General features: G+C 53.5%; 1 protein-coding gene across 1 annotated transcript; it reads left to right on the forward strand.

The window, feature by feature from the left end:
* The first annotated feature begins 287 nt into the window (after window positions 1-287).
* Ckm (creatine kinase, M-type) lies at window positions 288-10949 on the forward strand. The gene is made up of 8 exons (XM_051162527.1): window positions 288-450; window positions 3795-4006; window positions 4740-4894; window positions 5376-5508; window positions 7076-7247; window positions 8726-8849; window positions 9690-9879; window positions 10609-10949. Exons 2-8 carry the CDS (start codon window positions 3814-3816, stop codon window positions 10785-10787), a joined length of 1146 nt encoding a protein of 381 aa, XP_051018484.1. The 5' UTR covers window positions 288-450; window positions 3795-3813; the 3' UTR covers window positions 10788-10949.

Genomic DNA, 10949 nt, shown 5'->3' on the forward strand with positions numbered 1-10949 from the left:
AGCAGACGGAGAGCCTAAGGGAGGGTGCTGGCCATGGTCAAGGTTGCGGGGGCCCTGAGGCAGGCTACAACAGGCTCGGGGGCCAGAGCTTCTACGTGCTTGGGACACCCATAGTATTACTATTGCGTGTTCCCGGCGGGGGGCCAGCTGTCCTCCGCCAGCTCGGACTCAGCACTTGGTCTGGGAGGCAGTGAGCAGGTCAACCTGAGGGGCAGCCCATACAAGGCCATGGGGCTGGGCGAGCGGCACGCCTGGGTTCGGGGTGGGCACGGTGCCCAGGCAATGAGCTGAGAGCTCAGCTGCCCTCAGGGGCCCCTCCCTGGGGACAGCCCCTTTCTGGCCAATCACACTTTTCAGGCTTTCCTATATAACCCGGGGGCTGTGGGGGTTGCCCTCGGGTCAGCATCAACTCCACAGCGCAGACAGCCTCTCAGGAGTCAGCCCAGCCAGGTAGGGCCTACGGGGAGTGTTGGGGCACGGGAGTCCAAGGGTCTTCTCACCTGCCCCACCCCCGTAGTGTTATTCTTGTAGATTATGCAGAACAAGTTGTGGGGGGCAAATGTCCAGGCTTTACCCAGGGCTCAACAGCTGCTCAAGTGTCCCCGCATGCAAGGCAGCGTAGTCCGGAACTGCATTTAGCAGCGTCAACTGCCTGCTCACACTGAGGCACCCTGTGGGTCTGTGTTGTGTCCCTGTGACCTTGTGTCTCCTTGTCCCCGACTTTCTGTGGTTGTCAAGTTTTAAGAATGATTGGGGGAGCCAGGCGTGGTGGCGCATGCCTGTAATCCCAGCACTCGGGAGGCAGAGGTAGGTGGATCTCTGTGAGTTCGAGGCTAGCCTGGTCTACAAAGCGAGTCCAGGACGGCCAAGGCTACACAGAGAAACCCTGTCGCAAAAAAAAAAAAAAAAAAAAAAAAAACAAACCCAAACCACCACCAACAAAAAACCCTGTCTCAAAAGAGAGAGAGAGAGCAAGTGATTGAGATTGGGGGACAGACAGGGTCACAATGCACAACTTTGGGGACTTGGGTCTCTCCTTCTGCCTGTGTGTCTGGGGATCAAGAGACTTGGAGGTTCCCTGCCTTTACCTCATGAACTGTCTTGTCTGCTCCTGTCTGGCTTTCAGTCCCTCTGTCTGTCTGTCTCTGGAATCTTGAAGGTGGGACTGCCTGACTCAGTTTACCTTGAGATCTCAGGGTCTCTGTGACGGGTTTTGGAACTCAGGGCTTTTTTTTTTTTTTTTTTTTTTCTCTTCTGCCTCAGTGTCCTGTCTCCTAGGGTGTCCCTGACAGGGCTGGGGGCGGGGGGGGGGGGAGAACACCTTCTTAAAGCAGAGATCTGGGCTAGAAGCCCAGGGTGTCCTTGAGCCCCAGGGTCTGGCTGTGTGTCCTCCTGACCACCCCAGCCCACCTGTTCCTGTGCTGACTTAGTGCAAGCCGAGCTGACAGAAAGGGAGGGGCAAGTGGTAACTGGGGGTAGGGGGGTGGGGGTAGGGGGGTATCTAAAAATAGCCACAAAGCAGCAGCTTCAAGGGCTTTGGGTCTCTGTCCTACCCCACCCTCTTCTCTCAGCTTGGTCCACCAACGTTCCCTCCCACTCCACCCCCTTTCCAGCCCTGATCCCCCGCCCCCCACCGCAGTGCTCTAATGGATAAAAGCAATAAAGTAAAGTCATAGTAATAAAATACAAGCAACAGGACTCAGGAGATGGCTCAGTCAGCATCAATCGGGCTTAGAGCAAATCCCAGAATCCACACCTTAAAAAGAAAAAAAAAAGAAAGAAAAAAAGAAAAGAAAAGAAAAACACCTGTAATGCCACTGCTGGTGAGGTGGGGACAGATGGGTGTCCCCAGCGCTGGATGGCCAGCCAGCCTAACTCCAGGGCTGTGAGAAACCCTGCCTCAAACACAAACATACAAACAGCTGCCCCCATCCCCACCCCAAAATACAACATTGTGACTGGACCTGAGGTCACTCTTTGCCCACCATTCAGATGCTCACACGTGTGTGCACACACGCGAACCCACACACACAAATGAAAACATGACAGTGACTGTTGGAATCCTGGCTGGAGCCTGAAGCCAGATCTGTGTTTAGCAGCCTCGGTCCCAAGGAGACAGATATCAGAGATGTCTAGTCGCTAGCCTGGGGCCACACAGCAGTGACTTAGGGGTGTGGGTTTTGAAGTGAACCCTGAAGACAGTGGAAGGAAGAGGGGCTGGGAGAGGGGAAGCTGTATCCCAGATCCATTCCTACACCCTAACCTGGAGAAACTTAGGTAGGAAGCCTCCTTTATTGTTTCCTTTAGCTGTGTACACACAATCTTTGCCTGGGTCCTCACACCGAGGTTGTCGGAGTTCATTATCAATGTCCGTGCCAAAAGGCCACCGACCAAGGCAACTTAACAAAGAAAAAAGAAAGCATTAATTTGGGGCTCACGGTTCCAAAGGGTTAGGGTCCATGAACATCACGGCGGGGGCAGGGGGAGGGGCGTAGTGTGTCGGGCAGGCACGATGCTGGAGCAGCAGCTGAGAGCTCACGTCTTTATCCACACCCAAGAGGTGGAGAGCGCTAATCGGGACTAGGGTGGATTTTTGACACCTCAAAGCCCAGCCCCAGTGGCGCAGCTTCTCCAACAAGGCCACGCCCCCTGATCCTTCCCAAAAAGTCCCACCAACCGGATGCCAAACATTCAGACATGGGAGCCTATGGCGCCGTTCTCACTCAAACCACCACAGACCTGAGAACAATAACTGAATAAAATATTTACGTGCTATATGCCAGGAACTGGCCCATGTGCCTTACCTGTCTTTAAGTCCCTTGAAAGAGGCACGCACGGCCATTGTCTTCACTTTACAGATGAGTAAACAGAGATGTCAGGTGAGTCGCTCAAAGCCACACAGCTTTAGTGTAAGTAGCAGAGGTGAGATTCAAACCCAGACCATCCAATTCCAGACCTTTTGCTCTATTATTATTATTATTATTATTATTATTATTATTATTATATTGATATTATTACTATTATTTTATTTTATTTTTGGAGTCAGGGTCTTACTCTGTAGCCCAGGCTAGCCTTGAAGCCACTGCAATCCTCCTGCCTCTGTTTAAGCGAGCTGGAATTACAGGCATGGGCCATCGTATCCAGCCAAGGCCTATATTCAGCCTCTCTGAGATGAGGAAGGATCTCACGTGGCTCGGGTTGACCTCCAGCTCTCTAGTAGCTGGGGATGACCTTGAACTCCTGACCCTCTGAGATTACAGGCATGAGCTGCCACATGAGCCGGTTCTGCTGGGTGCCAAATCCAAGGTGCATGCTGGGCAAGTCCTCCGCCAAAAGACTCCCAGAACCCCCGATCCTGTTTTTTTTTTTTTTTTTTTTTTTTTGAGACAGGGTTTCTCTGTGTAATAGCTCTGGCTGTCCTGGAACTCTCTTTGTAGACCAGGTTGGCCTCTAACTCACAGACATCCACCTGCCTCTGCCTCCCAAGCGCTGAGATTAAAGGTGTGCACCACCACCACCCAGCTGATCCTGTTATTTTTTTATGTCACTGCCCATTTAATCAAACAGTTTCGCCTGCCCTCATTTCCCAGGCACAGAGACTGGGTCCCCAGCCAGGTCACACAGCCAAGATGTGCCACACCAGGCAACTTGGGCTCCTGACGTTTCCTTGCAAGGTGGGGGGTTCACAGAGAGGGGGAACTCCCTTGCTTCAAGCCTCAAAATCCGACTGACCGGAAGCGTCCGTCCGGCAGCTGGGCTCTTGAGTGTGAGACTTTGCATTCCCTTGGTTCCAGCGTCCCACAGGCCGCCACCATGCCGTTCGGCAACACCCACAACAAGTTCAAGCTGAACTACAAGCCGGCGGAGGAGTACCCCGACCTCAGCCAGCACAACAACCACATGGCCAAGGTGCTGACCCCCGACCTCTACAAAAAGCTTCGGGATAAGGAGACGCCCTCCGGCTTCACTCTGGATGATGTCATCCAGACTGGAGTGGACAACCCAGGTGAGCCCGCAGCGGGACAGACATACCAGAGGGCTAAAGGCCACTGGACAGACTGTCCCTGGCCTGCCAATCCCAGGAAGCCTTAGCTCCCTCCCGACTGCCTCCCCCTCCCTTCTCCTCTTCCCTTTTTTTCTTTCCCCTCCCTCTCTCTCATCTCTAGAATGATATCTAGGACCTCTTCCCTGAATGGAAGGCAGGGGCTCTACCACTGAGCCACACCCCCAGCCACTCCCTCGGGGATTCTAAGCAGGGACTCTACCACTGAGCCACGCCCCCAGCCCCTCACTGGGGGATTCTAGGCAGGGGCTCTACCACTGAGCCACACCCCCAGCCACTCCCTCGGGGATTCTAAGCAGGGACTCTACCACTGAGCCACACCCCCAGCACCTCACTGGGGGATTCTAGGCAGGGGCTCTACCACTGAGCCATACTCCTTACCCATAAGTGGGTCCTTCAAGCCTCTTGCCCGGATCCTCCGTGTGTTTCCTAACATTTTAGGCTAACATGCTACAATTTGGGGACTCCAAGAAGCCCTAACACCTCTGGACTCATTTACCTGGTCCCTGGCACAGCTCTTCTTCTTCTTCTTCTTCTTCTTCTTCTTCTTCTTCTTCTTCTTCTTCTCTTCTTCTTCTTCTTCTTCTTCTTCTTCTTCTTCTTTTTTAACCAAATTGGACACCTACATCCATCACAGACCCAAGCTTCAGATGCTGACCTCTGCTCTGTCCCTCAGGTCACCCCTTTATCATGACGGTGGGCTGTGTGGCGGGCGACGAGGAGTCCTACGTTGTCTTCAAGGACCTATTTGACCCCATCATCCAGGACCGCCATGGTGGCTACAAACCCACAGACAAGCATAAGACCGATCTCAACCACGAAAACCTGAAGGTCAGTGGCCCCAGGGCACGTGGCAGGGATGAGAGAGGGCAGAGAAACAGGCTAGGAGGAGAGATAGGGATACAAATCGAGACAGAAGGAGGGACAGAGGGAGAATACCGCAAGGAAGAATGGGACCTGAGGATCCCTAGGGCAGGTGGTGGCCAGTAAGGCACGGTGCGGCGCAGGAAGGAGCTCAGCGCTAACATAGGGGGGACCTGGAAGGATCTGGGGGTGTGTGTGTGAGGGGCTCTACGGAGGCTCTAAGCCGATCTAGGGCAGGCCCAGGAGTGGGGAGAGTGCCCGGGTACACGGGAGGGGGGGCCGGGGCGTGACACCCAGGAAGCTTGGGGGAGACCCTGGAGGTTCTGAGGCAGGACCCAGGAGGAAGTGTGGAGACCCTGGGGACCTGCCGTGAGACTTATGGAAGATCTGGAGTGAGACTGGGGACGGCCAGGCCTGCCTTCCCTGACTCAACTCCAGTGCTCCCCAGGGTGGAGACGACCTGGACCCCAACTACGTGCTGAGCAGCCGCGTGCGCACTGGCCGCAGCATCAAGGGCTACACGTTGCCCCCTCACTGCTCCCGCGGAGAGCGCCGCGCCGTGGAGAAGCTGTCCGTGGAGGGTGAGTTTCGCAACCGCTGCACCTGGTTCTGGTTCCGACGTCACTGGAGCCAGGAGAAGGATGGTTGCATTACCTGAGCTGGATGTTTGGGGGGGGGGGGGCATCTCGCACACTGAGGGAACCTGGGAAGTTCTGCACTCAGCTAACCCGGGGTCTTCACGCTCAGTGCTCACTCCTTCACTCATTGGCTCATGAAATTAGCAAACATTGCTCTGGCTGAGAGAGGAGCTGAGATTTCTCAGGATGGTCGAGGCAACACGGGAGAGAACTGTTCCTGTCAGTTGGGCTGGGCCTGGCACCCTCCACTTGTAATCCCAGTATTTAGAAGGCAGAGGAGAAAGACCACCACGAATTTGAAGGGCCAGCCTTTTATTCATAGTGAGACACTTTCTCAAAAAACAGGAAATAAAAACAGACAATTACAAATGTTTGTCGTAAGGGCAAGTTTCTTTTTCTTTGGTTTCATTGAGACAGAAACTCTTTGTATAGCCCTGGCTGGGCTTCTGTCTCAGCCTCCCAAACGCTGGGCTGGCACAAGGTGTAAACTCTATAGTGGGGAGTGGTTACTCTTTTATTGGCAGGGGATTGGGGTTTACTTTTGTTGTTGTTTGTTTATTTTGTTTGCAGCGTGGTCTTTCTACATTGCCCTGGCTGTTCTAGAAATTGTTATGTAGCTCATATGCTGGTCTCAAAATTAAAGAGATCCGGGGCTGGAGAGATGGCTCAGAGGTTAAGAGCACTGTCTGCTTTTCCAGAGGTCCTGAGTTCAATTCCCAGCAACCACATGGTGGCTCACAACCATCTGTAATGTGATCAGATGTCCTCCTCTGCCTGCAGACGTACATGCAGACAGAGCACTGTATACATAATAATACATAAATAAATCTTTTTTTTTTAAATTAAAGAGATCCGTCTGCGGTCTGGAGAGGTGGCTCAGAGGTTAAAGGCACTGACTGCTCCTCCAGAGGTCCTGAGTTCAATTCCCAGCAACCACATGGTGGCTCACAGCCATCTGTAATGTGATCTGATGCCCTCTTCTGGTGTGCAGGTGTACATGCAGGCAGAACACTGTATACATAAATAAATAAATAAATCTTAAAACAAAAACAAAAAAAAACTTGGAAAAAAAAAAAAAGAGATCCATCTGCCTCCGAGTCCTATAGTGAATCTTTTGTTTTGGGAGACAAAGTCTCTCTGTGTAGCCTTGGCTGTCCTGGACTCACTTTGTAGAGCAGGCTGGCCTCGAACTCACAGAGATCCACCTGCCTCTGCCTCCCAAGCGCTCGGATTAAAGGCGTGCGCCACCACGCCCGGCCTAGCATTTTTTTTTTTAATTAACCAGTCAACATTACATTAGGTTGAGCAAGGTTTACACTGCAAGCGCAGGTGTACATGAGATGGTACGCATCCCAAACCAAAACTTGGGGAGCAAAATAAGTAACAATCAAATCCAAAGCCTCAAACCTCCTTGATATCCAGGCCCAGGGGCGGCAAATCGGGGTCCTCCAGCCTCCACACCCCAGCTAAAGCGAGGCAGGCTGCTGACCGCTCTCTCTTGGCCCCTCAGCTCTCAACAGCCTGACAGGCGAGTTCAAGGGCAAATACTACCCTCTGAAGAGCATGACGGAGCAAGAACAGCAGCAGCTCATTGATGACCACTTCCTGTTTGACAAGCCCGTGTCTCCTCTCCTGCTGGCCTCAGGCATGGCCCGGGACTGGCCCGACGCCCGTGGCATCTGGTAAGTCTCTCTCTCTCTCTCTCTCTCTCTCTCTCTCTCTCTCTCTCTCTCTCTCTCTCCTGGCTCCTCTGGCTTCTCTCTGGCCACTCTGTCATACTTTTGAAAACTTGGGGGAGCTGGAGAGATGGCTCAGAGGTTAAGAGCACTGTCTGTTCTTCCAAATGTCTCGAGTTCAATTCCCAGCAACCACATGGTGGCTCATAACCATCTTCAATGAGGTCTGGTGCCCTCTTCTGGTGTGCAGGCAGATATTTGGGCAGAATACTGTATAAATAATAAATAAATAAATATTAAAAAAAAAAAAAAAAGAAAAAAGAAAACTTGGACCAAGGAAGTGTAGCGAATCCACGGTAGCCAGGCCTAGTGGCCATAGGGTGAGCAGGAGGCTTCAAGCACAGGGTCAGTTGGACTAAGGTGCGTTTGAGGCCAGCCTGACCTTCAAAATAAAAACTGAAAAAGGGAGCTGGAGTGGTGTGTGGCTCAGCGGTAAAGCACCTGCCTGGCATGCATAGGACCTGGGTTTAATCCCTAGTATGGCAAAGAAAAGAAAAAAAAAGAAAACAAAACAAAAACGTTTATACTCCCTGGATTCAAATCCCAGCTGGCGCGAGGTGTATGATCACACACCCCTGTAGTAGCTGCTACTCCAGAGGCCTGAGGCAGTGGGATCACTTGATGGCAAAAACTATGCCGTTCAATAAAGACTATTTTTAAAAACTCCGCTGTACAGCAAAATACAAATATGAAAATATAACAGCGACGACAACAATAACAAGAATAAAGCCAGGCTTGGTGGTGCATGCCTGAAATGGTCACACTGCACAGGTGCAAGCAGGATTACCAGTTCTAAGGACAGCCTGGGCTACATGCCAGGACTCCCTTTTGTGAATAAAAAATAATCGTAAATAAAATTGTTACGTTAAGGATAATTTCAAAGTTGTTTATATTTGTTTTATGTATGTTGGTGTTTGGCCGCGTGTTCGTCTCTATGAGGGCGTTGCATCCCCTGGGACAGCGGTCACAGACAGTTGTGAGCTGCCATATAGGTGCTGGGAATTGAACCCAGGTCGTCTGGAAGAGCAGTCCTTAACCACTGAGCCATCTCTCCACCCCCCCCCCCCCGCCCCCAGGGTAATTTCAATAAACTGATGATGGCTTGAAATCTCAGAATGTTGGGATGCAAAGCTTGTCATCAGAATGGATCAACAGGATTGGTGTGACCTGTGGTCGCAGGAGGGGCAGGGTACTGTGCCTCAGGTTGGCCTCGAACTCAGGATCTTCCTGCCTTAGTCTTCTGGGTGCTGAGCTTACGGGCTGATGAAGGTTTTCAGGGACCCGGACGCCTGAGAGTCCTCGTCCTCAGATCTGAAGTTTTGCAGACTTGCCCCCAGTGCCCAAAGGGAGGAACTGTCTTTGGACAAAGTCCGGGGCCACGGGGGCTCCTGCTGACTTCTAGGCCTTTGACTGCCCTTTCTTAGGCACAACGACAACAAAAGCTTCCTGGTGTGGGTGAACGAGGAGGACCACCTCCGTGTGATCTCCATGGAGAAGGGAGGCAATATGAAGGAGGTTTTCCGCCGCTTCTGCGTGGGCCTGCAGAAGGTGGGTGACTGGGTCCTGACGGCAACGCCCACAGTGTAAGCCACGCCCCTTCCCACACCCAGCCCCGCCCTTCCGAATCCATCACGCCCAGTTCCCAAGACTCCTCCCCCGCCTGTTTTTGTTTTGTTTTGTTTTGTTTTTCGAGACAGGGTTTCTCTGTGTAGTCCTGGCTGTCCTGGACTCGCTTTGTAGACCAGGCTGGCCTCGAACTCACAGCGATCCACCTGCCTCTGTCTCCTGAGTGCTGGGATTACAGGTGTGCGCCACCATGACCGGCCTCTCCCCTTCAACATTTACTACATTTACCAAACCCTCACTGATTTTTTTCCCCACCTACTTTCCAATCTCTGTCTCTTACACACACGCACACGCACACTCATACACCATATGCCTGCACACATATGCCCAGACACATGCGTGCACACACAGCAAACTCGCCCCTTTCTAATTCCACCCTTCCCACTCCCCAAGGACGTCCCAACCGCTCAGACGCCTCTTAACCCATCCTCACTTTCCGGTCCCAGCCCTAGCTAGCCTAAGCCCCACCTTTTCCGGACCCCACCTCGAATTCCCAAGCCTCCTGCTGCCCCCCCCTCCGAGCCCAGCCCCCTCCCCCCGCAGCCTGCATTCGATCTAAGCTCATCCCCACCCCCAGGGTCTGAAGACCGCCCCCATCTCTGGGCAGAATTCCTCCTGCTTGGTTCTCCACTCCCACCCCTGGGAACCCCCCACCGCAACCTATGTCCTTACACCTAGACCCTCAGAACCCACCTGGCAGGCTGCATTTACACCCCATCCCTGATGTCCTTCCCTCCCCTCCCCCCCTACCGCCCGTTGCAGATTGAGGAGATCTTCAAAAAGGCTGGTCACCCCTTCATGTGGAACGAGCACCTGGGCTACGTGCTCACTTGCCCCTCCAACCTGGGCACCGGGCTGCGCGGAGGTGTGCACGTGAAGCTGGCAAACCTGAGCAAGCACCCCAAGTTCGAGGAGATTCTCACCCGTCTTCGTCTGCAGAAGCGCGGCACAGGTGCGGCGCCCCCCCCCCCCCCCGTGCCCCGCCTCGCCCTGCCCCGCGGTGTCTGGGGAGGGCTCTTTACTGTGGAGGGGGCATCCCGGCAAGTTCTGGGGTCAAGACTACCTGACGTGCGTTTTGCTACATACATCTCTGATCCTCCACTGGAGCCTCAGGCTCTCCATCTGTAAATGGAATGTGGCAGCCACTCTTTTTTTTTTTGGTTTTTCGAGACATACATACATACATATATACATATAATTTATTTTTGGGATAGGGTTACTGTATGTACTCCTGGGTGTCCCAGAACTCGCTATCCAGGCCAGGCTGGCCTCAAAGTCACAGTGATCCGCCTGCCTCTGCCTCCCGAGTATATATATATATATATTTTTTTTTCTTTTAATTAAATTATTTATCTGTGTGAGAGGGCACTCCCATTCCAAGACACTTAAGTGGAGGTCAGAGGACAACTCTCAGAAGTCAGTTCTCTCCTTCCACCGCGTGGGTGCTGGGAATTGAACTTGGGTCATCAGGTTTGGATGGTTGAGCGGGGGTGGGGGGGTGGGGAACCTCACGCTAAAATCCAGGCATGTGGTGCGCAATACTGTGAGCCGGTGACTTTGTGAACAGCGAAGTCCCGGGGCATTCGCAGTTGGGCACATTCCCACCCCCGACCCACCCCACCCCACCCCCGCACCTCTGCTCTCTGCTCACGCCTCCGGGGTGGCCTCTGCTCCCGCGCAGGTGGCGTGGACACGGCCGCGGTGGGCGCCGTGTTCGACATCTCCAACGCCGATCGGCTGGGCTCGTCCGAGGTTGAACAGGTGCAGCTGGTGGTGGATGGCGTGAAGCTTATGGTGGAGATGGAGAAGAAGCTGGAAAAGGGCCAGGCCATCGACGACATGATCCCCGCGCAGAAGTAGGCACGGGTACCGGCCCCGCCAGCCCGCCGTGGGCATCTGGAGCCCCGCCCCCCGGAAGTCCAATCAATGGGCGACGTCCATTCTGGCCAATGAGAACCCGCCTCTCCGGAGCCCCGCCCACCAGCTGGAGCTCCGGCACCTGTGCGCTCCCGAGCGCTTCTG

The sequence above is a fragment of the Acomys russatus genome, chromosome 19, assembly GCF_903995435.1.
Source record: "Acomys russatus chromosome 19, mAcoRus1.1, whole genome shotgun sequence".
NCBI classification, from domain to species: domain Eukaryota; kingdom Metazoa; phylum Chordata; class Mammalia; order Rodentia; family Muridae; genus Acomys; species Acomys russatus.

Excerpts from the sequence above, each read along its gene's own strand:
- Ckm (XM_051162527.1), top strand. The coding sequence starts at position 3,814 with ATGCCGTTCGGCAACACCCACAACAAGTTCAAGCTGAACTACAAGCCG. Across the intron at positions 4,007-4,739 it reads GACTGGAGTGGACAACCCAG|GTCACCCCTTTATCATGACG; the intron begins GTGAGCCCGCAG and ends TCTGTCCCTCAG. Across the intron at positions 8,850-9,689 it reads TCTGCGTGGGCCTGCAGAAG|ATTGAGGAGATCTTCAAAAA; the intron begins GTGGGTGACTGG and ends CGCCCGTTGCAG.